General features: G+C 38.5%; 3 protein-coding genes across 3 annotated transcripts in view; all 3 read left to right on the plus strand.

The window, feature by feature from the left end:
* LOC145482130 (mitogen-activated protein kinase kinase kinase 2-like) overlaps positions 1-7,801 on the plus strand; it is a 16,655-nt gene extending 8,854 nt beyond the window's left edge. Inside the window, exons 3-8 of the mRNA XM_081460735.1 lie at positions 1,286-1,673; positions 2,338-2,421; positions 3,523-3,648; positions 5,743-5,872; positions 6,269-6,339; positions 7,220-7,801. Of these exons, the coding sequence (XP_081316861.1) occupies positions 2,392-2,421; positions 3,523-3,648; positions 5,743-5,872; positions 6,269-6,339; positions 7,220-7,327 (465 nt within the window). The 5' untranslated portion in view covers positions 1,286-1,673; positions 2,338-2,391 and the 3' untranslated portion in view covers positions 7,328-7,801. The remainder of the gene's footprint in view (positions 1-1,285; positions 1,674-2,337; positions 2,422-3,522; positions 3,649-5,742; positions 5,873-6,268; positions 6,340-7,219) is intronic.
* The window catches only part of LOC145481300 (uncharacterized), a 172,621-nt gene that overhangs the window by 86,049 nt on the left and 67,414 nt on the right, over positions 1-19,158 (plus strand). The window contains exons 20-21 of the mRNA XM_081459765.1: positions 9,371-9,429; positions 13,249-13,295. Coding sequence (XP_081315891.1) covers positions 9,371-9,429; positions 13,249-13,295 — 106 coding nt within the window. The remainder of the gene's footprint in view (positions 1-9,370; positions 9,430-13,248; positions 13,296-19,158) is intronic.
* LOC145464473 (uncharacterized) lies at positions 15,535-17,225 on the plus strand. The gene is made up of 3 exons (XM_081448388.1): positions 15,535-15,702; positions 15,945-16,080; positions 16,926-17,225. The coding sequence occupies exons 1-3, from the start codon at positions 15,535-15,537 to the stop codon at positions 17,021-17,023; spliced, it is 402 nt and encodes a 133-aa protein (XP_081304514.1). The 3' UTR covers positions 17,024-17,225.

Here is a 19,158-nt window from a genome sequence, read left to right on the forward strand (position 1 = left end):
CGAAACAAAAAACTAAGGAGTAAATGGCGAAGTAAAATTGTCAAAATCTATGCTAATTAAGACCGGGTATCCAAACCTCCCTCATGGTTGTGATTTTCTTTGTTTTAACTTGATGAATTAATAATGAGTTTGAGAAGTCATCCTGACTCCAGAATACTTTCCATCTTTGCGAAGAATTCTTACGCTCGTCAGTTTCAATAAAACGGGGAAGTAAGTTTCCTGAAACATTCATAGTGCGTGCATATTTCCCCAACGTTTCCCAGTTTTTCCATACGGGAAACATTGTTTCCAGCGTCAATTTTTGTTCCCAAGATGCAAATTGTGCTTCCGCTACAAGGCAGAGAATTTCAACGAGAATCCGAGTATGCGGGCAGTTGCAAGCATTTTGCGAGCACATAAAACTTTGCTCGATCTTTTGCCTGCTCAACGAAATGGTATTTAAAAGTGAAAGTGAACCTACCAGCGTTTGTTAGTCGTCAATCTATCCCTTTATCGCAACAAAATTGGCGCTTACCCAAAAATGTGTCACAAATGTTCTTTAAAGAGAGACAATTAAAGGTAGCAAATGTGCCACACTTTACGTGTAAGAGGGAGAGAGATATTATCAGGCCCAGTCCACACTACGTCTGAAAAATTTGAAAACGTAGCTTTGTTTCTACAGTTAGGCCTACCATCCACACTGTTACGAAAAATTGTCTAAGTCAAGTTCTAGAACAATCTAGAACCGGAAGTCATTCAGCCGTGACCAATTTGTATAAGAACATTCCAGAACATTCTGATCGTTATGTAATTACTCAGATTAGAAACTGCGTCTAACTACTAAATTCAGCTCCTGATAGAAGTTTCTAGAACTTTAAGCCTCGTGTACATTAGAGCGAGAGGTTCTTCTGTAAGGGAGATTGATTCAGATTTGAAGAAGCTTAGTGCTGTAAATTCGCGAAGTTACCTTACGGAAATAAATTAGTTTGTTGCTGTTACTGGCGATCCTGAGTTCTGTCTGGAAAGAACCCTGCTCTTCAACGATACTCGTAACACACACTAATCCGTCACGAAAACGGAACTTTTCAAAAACGATGACGTCTTGATAATCATGTGATAAACCGTAACCCTCACGGGTGCACTCAACCTTTTCTGCCACGGGTGATTGTCGCGTTTTCAAATTTTTCCGGCGAGGTGTGGACGCAAAACATATGATGCGTCTTCGGTGTGAAAACGCCGCTTTTATATTTCTCCGGCATAATGTGGACGAGGACTTAACGTTGCTTTTCACCTTAATTTATTTTAGTTTCAGAGTTCATCGGAATCTGGGCCTGAAGCAAGTAAGTTCCACGACACACTACATTTAACTTCTGATAAATTGTATTCTTTCCTGCCACGCTGCTCTTCACAATGAAAACAAGCATGAAGCAAGACCAGAGCAGATATGAAAACACGCACAGGAAGTCTGACGGTTTAGTATATTTGTTCTTTCATGGTGCTTCCTTTAAGCTCCACAAACACAAGTTGACTTGCTTGTAGTAGCAACATTCAAGAAATGTTAGAGCAATCTACTTGACATTTCTGCCATTATTGCCTCGGTTAGTTTGACCCTTTAAATTTCCTTTTCAGTGAGAGACTCTCCTTTCCCCTATTGGACTCAAGGAGAATGCCTTGGGGCAGGAAATTTTGGCAAGGTACTTTATATCCTTCCAATAACCTGGAACAGGCTAAACCATGGTTCCGGTTAATAAAACAGAAATCAGTGAAAATGATTGACTCATCTTTTCTTGGAATGAAACTCGTCATGCTTAACCTTTTAACGTGTATTATAAAGAATTGCTCATTACTGCAAAAATTTAACCTTCACTTCAGACCTAAAAATCCCTCACGGTTCTTCATTTGTTTCAACTTTAAGAAAATGCATTATTTATTTAGCGGTTTTATCTTCAAAGCCTCCGAACGAATACGTTCTAACGTGAGGCGGTCAATAGAGATATACTAATAACTTCAGACCATATAGCTCAAGACGTTTTATACTAAGACCTGATTAAAAACTTATCGTCTGTTACATTTTTTACAACTAATTATGCCAACGAAATTAATATGGCATTTGTTGTTACGTTCAGTTCTGGGTAATTGTAATGCTCTCACTCTACACACGAAAGAAATCTGTTAGTAGATGCATTGCAACTGTAGATTCTCCTTCTATCCAACCTGTTTTTAGATTTCCCGAGTTTCAAATTCCACCAGAACTACTGAATTGTAATAACAGTCATCTGAGGGATGTTAACCTACATTTCGTTGTATTGTAAAAAAATATATAATATATATATATGTTCCTTACACAATATCTTGTAGGTGTACAAGTGCGTTACTAGGGATAATGAAATTTTGGCAGTGAAAGTCGTTAAAATGGAGCCTCAGTACACCGAAACACAAAAGGTTAGACTAGTAATAGCTATGTATATCAAAGACGTAGGCTTACTCTCTGCATGTCCTGTTCCAAGTGTATTTAAGTAATCAGATGTTAAGGAGACAAGAATATTTAAGCAATGTTTAATGTTTCCTGTGATGTAAGCAAAGGGAGACAATGACATCATATTACTTGGTAATGGGCCTTTTCGGCGATTCGGCAGCCATTTTGAATATATTCTACTGTTTCAAATAGCAACTATGGGACGTTCAGGGGGCAAATTAATATGTATTTGCCCCCTGAACATCCCATAGTAGCTATTCGAAACAATGGATTTCAAAATGACCACCATTTTGCCGAAAAGGTTCATTACGTCCTGATGTTTTCGATTCGTAGGGTTTTTTCGCAGTGTTAGGTATTTTCCTATGATATCAGAGAACTACCAAAAATGACTCAAAACTGATCAAAATCGTGGAAAAGCTAAAAAGTCCAAACAATGTAAACATACCTGTACGAAGGTTTCATTTTACTGAGTAAAACAAGATCAAATTTGAAAAACCCTGCCAGTCAAATACGGTTGCCTTGGAAACATCAAGTTTTAAGTATAATGACACGTCACCAAAATGTTTCCAAATACATTTCAGATAAAGTTGCAATATTTAAAAAAAAGTTTTAATCGTTAGCCTGGGAACATTCTGCACCCACCACCCACCCTTCCCCGATCCCCAGGGGTTAATATGGTCAAATTAAAGATTGTTCTGAATTTCCAAATCTTATTCCAGATGCCCTTTACCCACGCCAGTCATTATACTTCTTCGACAATTCACTCACTTTCGACTTCTATGAGGTGATATTTGATGAGGCCAAATCTGTCTTTTTAGGTGCCAATCTTCGTCAGTGAGTTCTCGCTCCACAATTTAATCGCTGAATTTGGACGAGCACCAGCAGCGACAATTCTCTTACTATGTTGAATTGTTGATCCAACAAGTTATCTATAACATATTGCTCGTAATGGCAACCATATTTCATCTCTGAGTGCACCCAGGCATACACAAGAGATTTAACAAGTGAAATTACATTTGATTGAACACGAGAGTTTTTATTCAGAATTGTTTTGTTTATTCTTTTAGGAGGTGAAACTTCTCAAAAACGAAACACGCATTTTGAAGAAACTCAGACACGTAAGAATCGTGTCATATTATGGAAGTGAACAAAAAGATGGCCATCTTCATTTGTTTATGGATTTCATGGCTGGGGTAAGAGCTTACATTTGGTGTGAATGTCGGATTCCTCAATCGAAGCGCAATGGTTATCCTAGATAGCCAGAACTAGTTCAATATTGTGTTCGCTTGTTTGTTTAGTTTTGTTTGTTTTTGTAATTTTGCTATGGGGGAATCGGATAAGTGCTTTACAACCAACATATTAATATCAAAACTTATTTTATGGCTCTGTCTCATAAGGACTGGGAACTACCGGATTCACGAATTTGATTAGCTGAAAACGATAATGGAGCTCTGCCTAGATTTTCCCATCTAGATTGGCATCTAGACCGGTTACAGTTTACGGTGAAAAAGTTGCAAACTAAAATACAAAAAATGACTATTTCCTTGTAAAGATATTATTTATAGAGGAGCTGAAAAGTCGGTGAGGAAAAAAGTAAAGAGGACAAGCGACTCTGGCAGATTTATGTTCAGCTCATCGCCTTTCGCAAGCAAAATGTCAGCTAGTACAACCAGTTACTTTAATGGATTAATATTTTTTTTCTTGTTTGCTCTAAGAGCGTTTAATTTACTCGGGCTTCGTACGGCAGTATCAAATCGTACTTTACGAGTAAGCTTATCCAATAAAAACAAAAGAATCAGGATATTTTATCACACGATCTACGCTTAGATATTTACTAGTCAAGTTGTTTCGTTGCGTGTCCCCTTTATCCAATCGCATTTTGTTTGCCTCATATTCGAAGTTCTGTTTATGACGAGTCTTATTTCTTATTTCTCATTATTATTATTATTTTTTTTTAACATCTGACCTGGGTTGTTCGAAAGGTGGATCACTCTATCCACTGGATAAATCACTATCCCATGTCATGGATAGCACGGTTCGTTTTATTAAAAATTAACCACTAGATAAGCCTTTCACCAACCCTTGGGCCTGAGGTACCCGGCACGTTTCGGTATCATAGTTTGTTTTTAAGTCAGCAGTCATAGCTTTTTTTGTCAGTGTTTTGGTAGTCGAACTTTGTTACCTCGTGAGAACGAGTTGAGCATGAACTGTGCTTACTTGGCAGGTTTTCAAGCAATATAATTCGTGGACCGACCCGTTCCGAAATCGATCGACATCGCTGTAAGTGAGATGAACGTATAAGGCGTGAATCTTGCCAAACCTTTCTTCACAAAACACCGCATTCCGTATAATACGTCGTTCACGAAGAGCGAGCTTTAAATACAGAAAGACGTCGCGTTCTCCCAGTTTCCACGGTCTACGCTAGGATCGCCTGGGACCATGATCCACCTTTTGGCGACCAAGAACGGCTTGCATTTTATGATTCGGGCTTTTCTACGAAAGCCCGAGTAATAAACGTTGAAATGCTTTTCATGATGTCACCGACTGTCTTCTTCGTCCTGTATTTTTTTCTTTTCTTTTCTTTTTTTTTTTTTTGCTCGTCGAGGAAAGTTTCAATTTCTTCTTGGCTGTTTCCTTCGTCCTGTCCGGCACCAACTCGTTCGTAATTTAACTTTGTGAATTCGCTGTTTTCCTAAATTGTAGCCCATCAGGGTAATAGAATTCAGTCTCAGCGTGCTCAATCATCATTTCCAGTCGCTACAATTTTCAGGATAAAAAAGTTTTTTCAATTACCTTTCGCTTTGTTTTAGCAAGCCCCAAGCCCGTAATCGGCCCGTGGGCATTACGGGAGAATATTAAATGCCCTAGAATTAGCCAATCAGAGCGCGTGTTTTATCGCCTACAAATACAGGCCTATAAAATAAATACTTTTATCATTTGGCTTGTGTTTGTGCCGATATAAGGCAAGCTCTGATTGGCTAATTCTATGGCAGTATTCTCCCGTAATGCCCACGGGCCGATTAGGAGCCTAACAAAGCAAAAACCCATATAATAAACAACTTATTAACCTCGAACGTTCGGTCTTTACGGTTCACAGCCACTTTAAATTTCCAGAAATTTGAAATGGTTCTGCGTCTACTGGAAACTACTGAAAAGTGCTGAAAATTGCTACCAGCCTCCTTAAACTCGGTGATAGCCATTTGGATAAAGATACTGATAATGATAATGTCAATGAATACCCAAAATCCAAATTAGCAATTTATTAGTTCTCGTTGTTGTGTATTCAGGGATCATTATCCGCCCACATAAAAAAGAAAGGAGTTCTTCCTGAAGAGAAATCAGGATGGTACACAAATCAAATGCTGCAAGGCATCGAATTTTTGCATTCACAAAACATAATTCACCGAGATATAAAAGGTACGTTTCGTAAATTAGGTAACGAGTATTATGTGTGTTTTTTTGGATTAGAAAACAAATTAAACGTGAACATAGATCATGTCAGTAGTTTTATTATGGCAAAACAACTAGATTTTTCTTTTTATAGCTTCACGACGTTACGAAATCCGAATTTTCTTTAAAAATGACGAATGGATGGTATTCAGTTAAAGTTACAATAACATTTAATGAATTTCTCACTCCTACATGAGGGGGCACTGAGGTTTCTACTGGAACATTTACTAATCCCTGACAATGTCTTCAACCTTTTCCTATTTGTTTTATTTTCTCCACTGTTCTCTGTTATAACCGAGTACGTGGTTTAACATTGTTTGTTATCGTTGTTTTTCTCCAAAGTTTCTGCATTTGTCACTTTAGGATCAAATATCCTTTTAGACGGAGAAGGAAATGTAAAACTAGCGGACTTCGGGCTGTCAAAAATGATTCAGGTACTGATAGTGTAATGTATGCAGAAGTAAGTAACATATACAGTGCTGAAGAGCCATAGTGGGGGCTAAATAGTTATCTTCTGATTGTAAGATTTTTCGCTCTCGATTTCACCTCATCGAGAGCTTAAATTAATCTGATTTTTAATTAGTACGTACCAAACCAACGGATACTGCCTTTCGTGCATTCTGATTGGCCACTCAACTCGGAATAGTGTTTGCTATTCACCTTCCAGGTTGAGAGAGTCAGAAGCAAAATGGTTTCTTGGTTTCCTAACGTAACAGATCAAGAAAGTCGCTTACTGCAATTCGACAATTCATTTGTAACTTGAACTGTCCTCGAACTTATTTGGGAATGATTTCGTCTGACATTTGATAGGCGAAGGAACATAATGTTTCATGACAACTTCATTTTGACAGGCATTCTTTTTTCAAATTGTCAGCTTTCCTGTTTAATGTATAATGAAAAAATTAATTTAGTGGCAGCAACTTTAACTTTGTTAGCATAACTTCACCTCTTTTATCGGTTTTCACTATATTTTGAAGGTAGTTTTCATTGTATAACGCTTTGTAAAGATAATTGAATTCAAGAAGGGGACATCGATCACTGTAGCGTCATTTCTATATGTCACGATATAACGTCATCAATCGATGTTATGGACTCGGACTTCTGAAATTACTAAATCTTCCATGTTTCATGGAACCTCTCCATAAATTGCTGCCAATAAGTTTATTGTCATAGCTTTAACAGCGAGTTTGACAGGGCGAGAGTCACAAAATCCCCTCCTCCCACCCACCCGCTCTCCGTGTTCAACAAGGTCGAAAAATAGTCGGCTGGGAATAGAGTTAACAAAATAACCATTTCTCGTCCAACTTATTCTAGAAAGTTGGCAGTAAAACAGATTTGGTATCTCATTCCGGCACCCCGTACTGGATGGCACCAGAGATATTCTGGGGTGAAGGCTATGGACGGAAAGCAGATATTTGGTAGGTTTAATGCACAAGCAATGCTTTTCCTCTGATTTTTTTTTTTTTTACAATTAAAAAATGGCAGAATCTTAGGTGGAGACTGAAGAACGAATATACATGTTCAGAGACGAACATCGGACTTGGACCCTTGTACTCAATCAAACCGAACCAGGACTTTCTGGCTCCTGCTTCTGAAGTTGCCTGAGTGTGGAGCACTCAGACGCGGCTGGCCGAAAACAGACTGTCTCAAGGAACGTAAATGGTGTACTTCGGTGCGATCTCGTATGATGAGTTCACTTGTAAACTTTTGTTGTTTTAATGCCAGTAAAAGTTATTTATATGAAGGCATGAGGCAATAGGTTAAGGCTTCTTCCGTGGGCCCACAGTAATATAAAATTATGAGATTCGCCAGGTTTTGCGCGCCAAAGTAGTATTCCTTAACTTCGGAATATATAACGGATTTTTGTTTTTGTCAGTTTTGTTTATTGTTTGTTTGTTTGTTATTTAAGGAGTCTAGGTTGTACAGTTGTCGAAATGATAACAGGAAAACCTCCTCTAAGTCATCTTGAACCAGCGGCGGCCATGTTTAGGATTGGTTCCAGACCCATCGAGCCTACGCTGCCAGAAAATGTATCATTAGATACAAAAGAGTTTGTTAAGGCTGCTTTGACCTGGTTAGTACTATTTAAAAAATAGCTGAAACACTACCCGCGCTCTGATTGGTCAAAAACCTATCGTTTATTGCACAGGTAAACACATGGTTTCCGACTCGCAGCAGACTACACGCAGCACTACTGGCTGAGATATCAATAACACGAATATCGTTTAATACAACAGAGACATAAATTTGTAAGGAAAAACAGGACCAGAATCTGGTCGCGATATAAGCTTGAGCTTAATGCTTGATTTTCCATAGCCAAACTTCTATGACGCCGATTCCGTTTACACCTGAAATTAGAAGAAAACTTTAAGCTCTTTTACTGCTTTCTACGGCCGTCTGTGGAGGACGCAGTTCTGACTACAGCTCGGTTAGGCTGATCAATTTGGGTTGTTCAAAAAGCAGGGAAAATATTTCTTTTGAGTTAACATTAAGCTTAATTACTAGTAGTTTTAAGTTTAAGTTCAATGCATGCATCCATAACACGATAAATAAATTTGGTTTCCATTAAGCTTTCAATTTCATTCAGCAAAATACAGAAAGAAACATAGACTTCATAGCCTTCAATATAAGTAAATAAATTCTGAATAAATTTCAAATAAAGCGTTTTTAAAAGTAGCTTTTGTTATTTCATTCACAAAACTTTTTAAAGTCATCGTTGAATCACTTCGCCAAGTGCATGAAGTTTGTACTACTTGCAAACTTTTTATAAAGTTTTCCTTTCGTGATGACTGATTCCGGCCACTAATTCCTGCATTTTCCCGTCAAAGTTCTTTTGAATTAATTAATACACTCTATGTCTTTCAGCGATAACCTTTCCTTTCCTTTCCTAAAACATTTATAGTGCTAAATGTTTTCGTCGATTTGCTCTGCGGATTTTGTGTCCGACGGCGAGCCTGAGCTTTCATTCTTTCAGCTTCTGTAATCCTCCATAAGAAAAAAGATGGCGACTGATACATTTACCCTTAATTCTTAGCCCTCGAAAACTTTAACAACGCTCATAAAAACGTGCAGAAAAGTTCTAAAATCTTCAAACCTAGCGTACACAATGTTGTTAGCACAGGGATAAATATCGCAAAAAATATGGTTTTCCTGGTACATGTACTTTATAGGCTGTGTAAGGTTCGCATGGTATTGTGGTAAAATGTACAGCCGCCATCTTTTTTTCCTACGGCGGATTGGTTTGCTGCGTCATCTCATGAATTTGTTGAGAGTTAACAACTTGATCACGAAAGTACAATACATTTTATTCTCTTTGATAAACATTTTCCAAAGTTATTTCGTAAAAGGTGATGTTTGTCGAGGGACGATGTTACGATGCAGAGAGAGGCAGTGTTAATAAATTTGGAATGTAGAAAGTAGGATTGAAAAAAAAATTACACCTAATTCGTTTTGTTGTTGTTGTAGGAAACCTGACGAACGACCTTGGTCCGATGCGTTGCAACGCTACCAGTTCGTTTCCAAAGGTATAGCCACAGAAGTCGACAAAACTGTTTTTTAAACTGTTTTCCAGTTGTCCATCAAACTATATTATAGTTCATATATAATCTACGGCTGCTTAGAGAGCTCATGGCACAAGTACAGCCCATTGTAAATAAAAACCTACATGAGGTTAATGGAATCAGTATCCGTTCAGCGTATGGTGCATGTTTTCATTAATCAGTCAACTTAAAAAATTCTCGAATCTGAATAATTAAGAGCACCTTAAATTCCAGTTGATTCAGTAAAAAATTGAAATTGATTGCAGCAAGCGAAATTCAGTACAGTTTTAAGGTTGCCATGGCAGCCAACTTTTCCATCGGAGCTCTCGTCGAAAATAGACGCAGCAAGAATGCAACCAAAATTGTTGCATTTCAGAAGTGAATGTGGCAGAAAAAATGGCATTTTTGCCCTCGAAGTATCACTTCTCGGACAAATGTTTGTTTTAAGAACATCACATTTCCAATAGTCAACTATCATACCGATAGTTCCTCGACAGAAACATTCTATTGTTAAAATAGCACGCCCACGGGCAACTATCAGACGATAATGCCGCTCAGCGAAGTGACTAATGAAATGCAGCCTCCTCAGTTGCCGAAAAATATTCTCGCGTTTTATAAATTCATGATACACAGAAATGTACATTAGCATGGTGATTCAAGACAAAAGAAAATTATAATAAATACAGCAAACAACATGAGTGAAAATTAGCGAAATATTTTTCTGAGTTGAGGCTGAAAATTAGCGGCCTTAAAATGTTTCAATTAATTTGAAACTCCAGGATTACGTTAAATATGTATTGATCTCACTGAGGGCCAAGTCTAAAAAAAATTATCGAGTGTTTCTTAACGCCCGCTCAATTTAATAAGTTTGGGGGCAATTTTTGATAAAAAGCAAATAACACCTCTCACCAGTTGAAATTTAAGCCCATGTTTCTGAAAGTCAATCGGAGTGATTTCTCTTAGATTTTTATTACAGGTAATTAGATGTTATAAGATTCATTTAATACCAGAATACCATTTATTCAAGTCCTGTGGACATAGTTTGCAATAACATTTTAAAAAAGCTCCGTTTTTGTTGTATTTTGACACCTTAAAACGTCACTCGCAATTTTCTCGAAAACAATGCCATAGATTTTTTTAAAATTTTGCCATCGTTAAGACAACTGTGTTAAGTCCGAGATCCCGACGTCATATTTCGGAAATAATCCCTGATGGCAAGTTATGCGGTCTTATGTAAAACGAGGTCTGGCGTCATTTCGTTGCTATGGTAACTCAGATCCTGGTGAAATGTACCCCATTTGAAACTTTTATCTTTCTCTAGCACACAAGTAACGTTTGATTTTCTGTCAGATAGATAATGGTGTCGTTCTAGTGGCTCAAAGTTGAAAGGTATCGTTACTCAAAAATCCGATCGAGCCACCTTGACGTAAATGGAACAATTCGAACTGGGAATACTTCAAAATATTCATTTTCATTTTTATGATACAATGTGAGTGTGATCTGGTGAATTTCAAATCCCTGTCCGGGCTGAAATGAAATGAAAATGACTCATAAGTGTCGGATGTTCGAATGTTCGAATCAATCAATCTATCAATCAATCAAAATCACTACCCGTTTTTCGGGTTATGATATCAACGGACGGCATTAGCAACTCGGACGTCTTTCTCTAAAGCAAGCGACCGAGAGAAGCTGACTAAAACTCAAGGTAACTTTGAGGACACTTGTTCTGAGCCCTTCCCGCGTACGTGCACTCTGTTATGCGAAAACCAAGTTGACGCAACTTGCATGGACATTTTTCAGAGTGATACGTGGCCTGAACCTATTTATTTGCACGTTGAGTACATTTTTTTAGTTGCGTTTTTTGGCGGGAAAGATTTAACTGATTTCTTTGATTATTGGCGTCCGAAATAAAGACCGTTTGAATTTTAAGAGGATCTTATTTATCGTTGTATTTCATCATATTTTTCAAACTTTATTTTTATAAATCCTACTCATTATTTTGGATTTGGACGGCAGTTTTGTCGTCCCATATCTTTACTTTTGTACCTCCAAGCTTCAAGGCAAGAGATTTTCTGCATTGAGAAATGGAACACACGTCGGATGAACATATAAAAAAGTTAGTTTTAACTTGTATGCAGTAGAAAATTCCGTTTCTTATTGAGCCGACCGTGTTCGTCATAGGTTTCTGATTACTCACTTTCTCTCAATAAAACTTTGGGTAACGTTAACCTTTCAGATGGCGGATTGTCTGGTTACACTCTTCTGCTATTTGTACGTCAGCTACCTCAATTACATTATCGTGGTATATTCAAAGTGAGTTAAGGTGGCCAGACACGAGGGGTCATGTTGCAGGAACATGTTGCAGCGACATGTTGGAGGGACAAAAAACTTGTGTAATGTACAGTTAGGCGACTTGTAGCAGGGACGTGCAGCGGGGACATGTAGCAGGGACAAAATCACAATATTTTCTCACACATGAAAACGTTGCGGGTGCATGCTCCAGGGATATGTTACAGTGACATGTCCCCTCGTGTAAACAGATACTTTTTTACTCGTGCAACACCAATTTGGGGGATATTTTGTCCCTGCTACACGCCGCACAAAGTTTAGCTTGTTGAACTTCGTGGGGCACGTTGCAGGGACAAAACGTTGCAAGGATGCCATGAAACTTCGTGTGTACGGTTATGCAACATGTCCCTAATATAGAGTCAAAAGTTGAGCCAATCAGTGACAACGACCAGAATTTTTGTGCTAGTGCACAGGGAAAAACAAGATTGCAGCCATCAGTAGCGGCGCTCATGCTGCTGCTTTTGACTAGAATGATTCTTTCTGCTTTTCCATATATCTCAATACCGAACTCCTTAATCTGTGTCACCTCGATTTGATCGCCGCTAGGTTTCTTGGTGATTGTGCCTTCTTAAATCGTGTTACAAGGTGCCATTGCCTTTTTAGTTTTGTCTGCTAGTTTTGTCTGTTAGCATTGTCTTTTAGTTGCTTGTCCCATAGAATTGGATTATCCTTGAAATGAGCAATCAGCATACGTGTCTGGCTATTATTCCAAGAAATATGACCGCTGTCTTCAGGAGTTTTCGCTGGAGAATCATCCTCAACCGATTCTACTTCGATTACGTCAACGATGCAGTGCCTCAGAGCATGCTGGCCATTGCCAAAACCATGCACGATGCGGTCAGTCTGTTCACACGAGGGGACATGTCGCTGCAACACATCCCTGGGATATGTTCCCGGAACATGTTCATGTGTGTGCAAATGTTGTGATTTTGTCCCTGCTACACGTCCCCGCTACACGTCCCTGCTAAATGTCGTCTCAGTGTGTACTACACACGTTTTTGTCGATGCAACATGTCCCTGCAACATGACCCCACGTGTCTGGCCACCTTTAAATCAACGTTTTGGTGCAGCGAGTTATACGATCATGATTGCCACGAAACTTGCAGATACAAAACTTGAGAGCTTTGAGGCTTATTTGATAAAGTAAGGAAAAAAAATATGACCGGATTTCAAAATTGTAGGTTGTTTTTGTAAACAAGAGGTTTTGAAACAATGATGATATATCTCGAACGCTTTTACTCTCAAAACAAAGGTAATTAAATGAGATTTCCTTCCGGCAAAATCAAACATTTTAAGGGCGCCAAACATTAATATATTAAATATTTCCTGCTAAACTGCATGACTTAAAATGAAACCGGCAACGTGCAAATAACTAGGCTCAGGCCACCTTAACTTAAAGTTTCTGTCGACATTTCATTGGTCAATTAACTTTCCAAACTTCTTTATCACTGCCAGTCTCCTTCAGTCTAGGAAAATGTATTGGAGCAGGAGCTTTTGGCCAGGTACAGTTTATATCTTTCTGTTATCCTTAAATTAAACTAAAATTTTCGAGTAGGCACACCCATAGAATCATGAAACTTGACATATTACGCTACCCTTTTGTCATCAGTATTAAGTACCCAGGATGAACGAATGACAGAAGTAAAACAAGGCGGAGTTGCTCCCAGGTTTATTACCCAAAGTACAACCACCTTCGAAATTCTGTTAACGAAGATTGCTGGCTTTTTCAACACCTGAGCTGTACGTGAGAACAGTTATGAACTTTGCTAATTTTGCTAGCTTTCGAGCTGTAGAATTCGTGGACCGACCCGTTCCGAAACCGCTCGGCATCTTTGTATGTGAGACGAGCGTTTAAGGCATGATTCTTTCCAAATTTTTCTTCTTCAAAAATATTCACAGCATTCTGCTGACGCAATTCTCATCCCCAGGTTCCACGCTCTCCGCTGGGAACACCTAGCACTTTGACCCCCCATTTGTGGCCCAAGAAGAACGGCCTGCATTTTCTGACTTGGGCTTTCTTGCGGACGCCCGAGTAATAATCCTAGTTCATTCACGGAGATTGACAATAAGAAAAAACCTGAAATCAAAAAATAAGCGCCCTATCGCGTAATCGAGGGAATGCAAACACTTGTTGGAGGCAAAAAAAACAAAAAACAAAAAACAAAAAAAAGCAAACGGAATGATTTGTCTGAGACTTTCACTCGAGATAAGGCCAGAATGCCATTTCGGCAAGTCTGGTGTATATGGTTTGATAGCATTTTAAAACAGATTTGGTTTTTTTTGTATTTTGACACCTCGAAACTTCACCTGCAATTTTCTCGAAAACGCACTCATAAAATTTTTCAAAGTTTGCCGTCGTTAAGACCGCCAGGTAAGGCATACCTGATACCAGGGATACATCATAACATTGCTATGGTAACTCAGATCTTGGTAAGACGTAACCTCGTTTGAAGCTTTCGTGATCATCTTTCTCCAGCATACCAGTAACGTTCGATTTTCTGTTGGATTGCATGACAATGGTAGTGCTCTAGTCGCTCAAAGTTGAACAGTATCGTTGCTTAAAACCATGGCATGGCAACTGTGAATACTCTCAGCCAACCTTCACGTTTAGCAAGTTTCAGATTGGACCAAAACATTGAAACAATTGTCCGAGAAACGCCAATCTGCTTCATAAAAATTGTTCTAGAAAAAAGAGCACCTTTAACCCGTCTTTTCGCGATGTCTTTCAGGTGTTCAAGTGTCTTTTCTCGCATCGAGGCACTACAACTCTGCGGGCGGTGAAAACAGTTAAAGTGGAGTCGCAATACACAGTGAACGGGGTTAGTCGTGTAATAATTATACATAGAATACATTAGTCACTACATTTCTAGTCTCGTAGATTAAAATGGGGCTTAATGTTTTTTTCTTTACTCCAAAGCGTCATACCAGAAACATTCATTGCACTTCTTTAGGTAAAGATGCTCCCTCCGCTTAGGGAGCGGTAGAGTACTCAAGAAGTAGGGAAAAACACTCGACTACGTTCCCCTACACTTCTTTCATGCTCTACCGCTTCCTGCGTGCTTTACAACAGAACAGAGCACAGTCGAGGCTTCTTTATTTGTTTTATTATAAAGAATCTATTAATTTCCCCACGCATTCGGCTGAATTTTCAAACAAAACTTTATTTTCCAAACGAGTAAAACGCTCAAACGAGTGAGAACGCTACTGTTGTTAACAATGGTCTCCGTGTAGTCATATGTACTGCAGACAAATAGCTCGTTTCATTTGGGTCAAATTTGTCAAAATTCGGAAGCAAAACTTTGAAAGCCAGCTTACCGTCACCAGCCAGCGCTTTGTTCTCGATAAATCACGCTGTTTCAGCCAATCAGAGGGCGCGTTATATGGAAACTTTATTATAAAATAATTTATTAAGGTGATCTACCTTTTGAAGTGTCAAATTTCCTCAATGAGCTTGTGGTCTACACTTTCCTTCACTAATATTCATGCGATTAAGCGCAAAGGACATAAATAAAATTTCTGCAATTTTTTTTAAAAAATGGGCACTAAGAATTTAAAAAATATATATATATAGACGAAGACAAGTTGTGACAATTTTTTGGGTTATTCTGAAATGTTGATCCAATAAGTTATCTATATGCTTTAGGAACATGGCTTGTTATGAAAACCAGATTCCGTCGATCTCTGAGTGTGCATACACGTGCACTATAAGCAATTTAACACAGACAAAAGTGAAGTTATTGTATGCATGGAACACTATTGTCAATTATGTGGTTCTTCTTTCAGGAAGTGAAAGCTCTACAAAACGAAATTAATATTTTACAGAAAGTTAAACATAAGAGAATCGTCTCATACTATGGAAGTGAGCAGACTGGCGGTTATCTTCATTTATTTATGAGGTTCATGCCTGGGGTAAGAGAGCCTAGATGTTATGTGTCCCCAGGTCCTCTATCGGCATGTTATGGTTATTCCACATAGGTTTGCCGCACTATAATTTAGCTTATTGTTCTACCTTTGCTTGTTTGTAGTTTAAAACGTAGTTCCCGGCGCATTTAAGATTGAGATGTCAATGGAGTAATTGTCGCCATTTATAAAAAGAATACTATAAAATTCCAAATTAAAACTCTAAGTTGTCACTTGATGTTTTTCTACAGGGATCATTGTCTGGCCACATACGGAGGTCGAAGGACGGAGTTCTTTCAGAACATGAATCAAGTGGGTACACAAAGCAGATGTTAGAAGGAGTGACCTTTTTGCATTCACGGAACATAATACACGGAGACATAAAGGGTATGTTTGCAGTATTCATGCTATTTTGCTGAAACCGATGTGAAACGCTTGGGTTGAATTTTCAAAAAGACGCTGAACTAATAACTTCAAAACATAAAGCTCGGTTCATGACAGGAGTTTTACTGTGACAAAAGTAGAGTTACTTTTTTTTTCCTTTTATAGCCCCAAGAGTTAAGGTGACTTACTACAGTTTTGATGGAGTATAAGCGCCCAACTTTTAACTGTTTTGAAAGATGTTCCAGAAGTTTCTCCTTCCTTTAATTACTTTTTGCTTAAATATTTTAGTATATATGATATCTGAACTAGTGAAACGTTAATAAATAGCCAAAATGAATTACTGAGTGCTTAAGAATAGTCGGGCACTAGTGGGTGCACTTCTCTCTCAAAATCTACTTTAATGACCCTACCTAAAAATTTCAAGAATTAGAATTTGGCTGTGATTCAACGTTCATACAAGTAAAAGTAAAGTAAAATAAAAATCTGCAAGACAGTTTTTTAGTAAACTAAGAGAATGTGAAATTTTGCCTATTTCAAAAATAGCTCAAAATTTGTCTTACAGAATTTCTTTTACAATTTTGGCTCTGAAAGTAGACGTAGAGGCAGAAGTAGTACTTAGCTTCCTTTGTTAACTAAAATTAAAGAACTAAATGCTCAGACATGTTTGCTACTCCTACATCAAGCAGCACTGAAGTTTCTTGAAACATTTCGTAACTCCTGACAATTAATTTGTTTCCTTTTCCCATCTGTTTTAGCTTATTAGCTACTTATGATCTTTAATATTGCTGTAACTGAGTGAAAGCTATTTTTGCTATGGACTTCAGAACTTCTGCGTGTGTTATTTCTAGGATCAAATGTTCTTTTAGACGGCAAAGGGAATGTGAAATTAGCTGACTTTGGGTTATCAGACACAATTCAGGTAAAAATAGTAAACTGTATACAGTAATTAGACTGATGTACTGTATAAGCGTTCGTCGGTCCAAAGTTTACAGTGGGTAATGTATATGGAGCCCGAAGTTCTTTGTTCTGTTTTTCTGTTCGCTTTTTTCGTCTTGACCGCGCACAAAACACAGTAGGAGTTTACTTCGGTCTGAGCAGCTAGCCTTTCAGTCTCGTAATTCAGGAATGTTTACGCATGCAGAGTGTATGAGCGCTAAACAAAGCATTGTGCACGGGCGGGAACTTCTCAACATGTTAACTGGTGGTACTTTTGTTAGCTCCTTTGAGGTTTGCCCGGCTTCATAGCAATTCGGAGTTTCCCCTTACTAACTATGGTAACTGTTGACAAGTCCCAGTAAGAGCCGAATAGCTACCTTCTGCTGACAGGCCATGCCAGCGAAGTTGTTAATGCTGCCAGGTGGAGTCAGTTGATAGACGTAAAACGTCTGAGCGCAAGGACGAAGATTCGAATATAGAAGGAGTCAGTTGAAATCAATCTTGTTAGTTTAGAAAACCGCTCGCCACTATTGTATCTATTCCACGTAATACATGCCGCTTATTTTCGGAAAATCACCATTTTTCGCCCAATTTTTTTTTCCTCCAGAAAATTGGAAGTGAAACAAATTTGAGATCTGCTTGGGGTACTTGGTACTATATTGCACCTGAGAGATCTTATAGTCAAGCTTATGGACAGAAAGCAGATATCTGGTAGGTTTAAAGGACAAACAGTGCTTTTGCTTTCTTTTCCTCAATATTCATTGTGCTATCCACGGAGAAACAAACACGGGAAAAGAAGATAGGTTTTGTGCATTCCTCGTCATGTAAGGTTTTGCTCGGAGCCATTTTAGCTTGCAACTTCGTTGCTAGAAGCCATCATTCTTTTAGTCAGCACTAAGAATGTGGACCTCTGAGCGAAATCAGAAGCTGAACCCTGCAGCATTAACCATCGCGGTTGCTCTCTTTGCTCGAGTTTAGAAGCGATCAGTGAATTTGGACCTTCACACACAGTCAAACCATACTAAGAGTTGTGTTCAGTCACCACTGACCGAAAACGGGCATTCTCAGACCTGGAAAACGTGATTGTTCTAGTTTTGGTGTGACCTCGCATGATGTATCAATCGCAAACTTTAATTTACTATTTTGATGGCAATATAAGTTAGTTTAAGGTACGAGTGAATGGGTCAAAGCTGATTTTTTGAGCTCCCAGTAATTTGAAACTGTAACATTCATCAAGGTATGCAAAATTCATGTCTTAACTTCAAAATGTGTGGCTGTTTTTTTGTTTTTTTTTCAAAGGAGTCTCGGCTGCACAGTTATCGAAATGCTGACTGGAAAGCCGCCTCTGAGTCATCTTAAGCCAGAAGAGGCCAGGTTTAAAATTGCTTCAGGACCCATCGATATCGTGGCTACGCTGCCGGAGAATGTATCACAAGATGCAAAAGAGTTAATTATGGCTGCCTTGACGCGGTTGGTATTGTTAATAGCAGTGCTAAACATTTGGGTATGTAGCTAAAGAATGTATGTGAAAAAAAATTAAAGCAAACAAAAGGACGTAAGCAGGATTCATTTAAGCGATGTTATTAAAGTGACATCACTAGCTACGATGCAGAAGCATATGCGGTCATTAGAAGTTTGGAAAGTGAATATGTGTCCGAGCTCTAAAAATTGTGCTTACTGTAAGTCGTATTGTTGTTTTTGTAGGTATCCTCGCCAACGACCATCGTCCCCTGAGTTGCAATGTTATGCGTTCGTTGCAAATTGGTAAGTAGTAGTAATTGGACCGAGTGGAGTACAATTCAGGGAGTAATCGCGCAAGTGATCTTAAAATCGGACAAGAACGCAGCGTGAGGCCGATTTCAAATTACATTAGTTGCAAAAAACCTCGGACGTGAAAATTTCGGACGTTATATTTCGGACGATTCATTTTCGGACACTTTTATCTCATTTTGGACAAATTTCGGTCGACAATTTCGAACGCTGCGATGCATAGCTAAAGTAAATTTACGCCTACAAAACGTGAATTACACGGACGCTTAAAACTTTTGGAAGGTTTTATTTTCGGAGGGTTTTTTTGTCCGAAATTAAAACCGTCTGAAAACATTGCAAGTAATGTACGAGCACGATTATTCTCTAAAGGCCTGT

Source organism: Orbicella franksi, chromosome 1, assembly GCF_964199315.1.
Source record: "Orbicella franksi chromosome 1, jaOrbFran1.1, whole genome shotgun sequence".
NCBI lineage: Eukaryota > Metazoa > Cnidaria > Anthozoa > Scleractinia > Merulinidae > Orbicella > Orbicella franksi.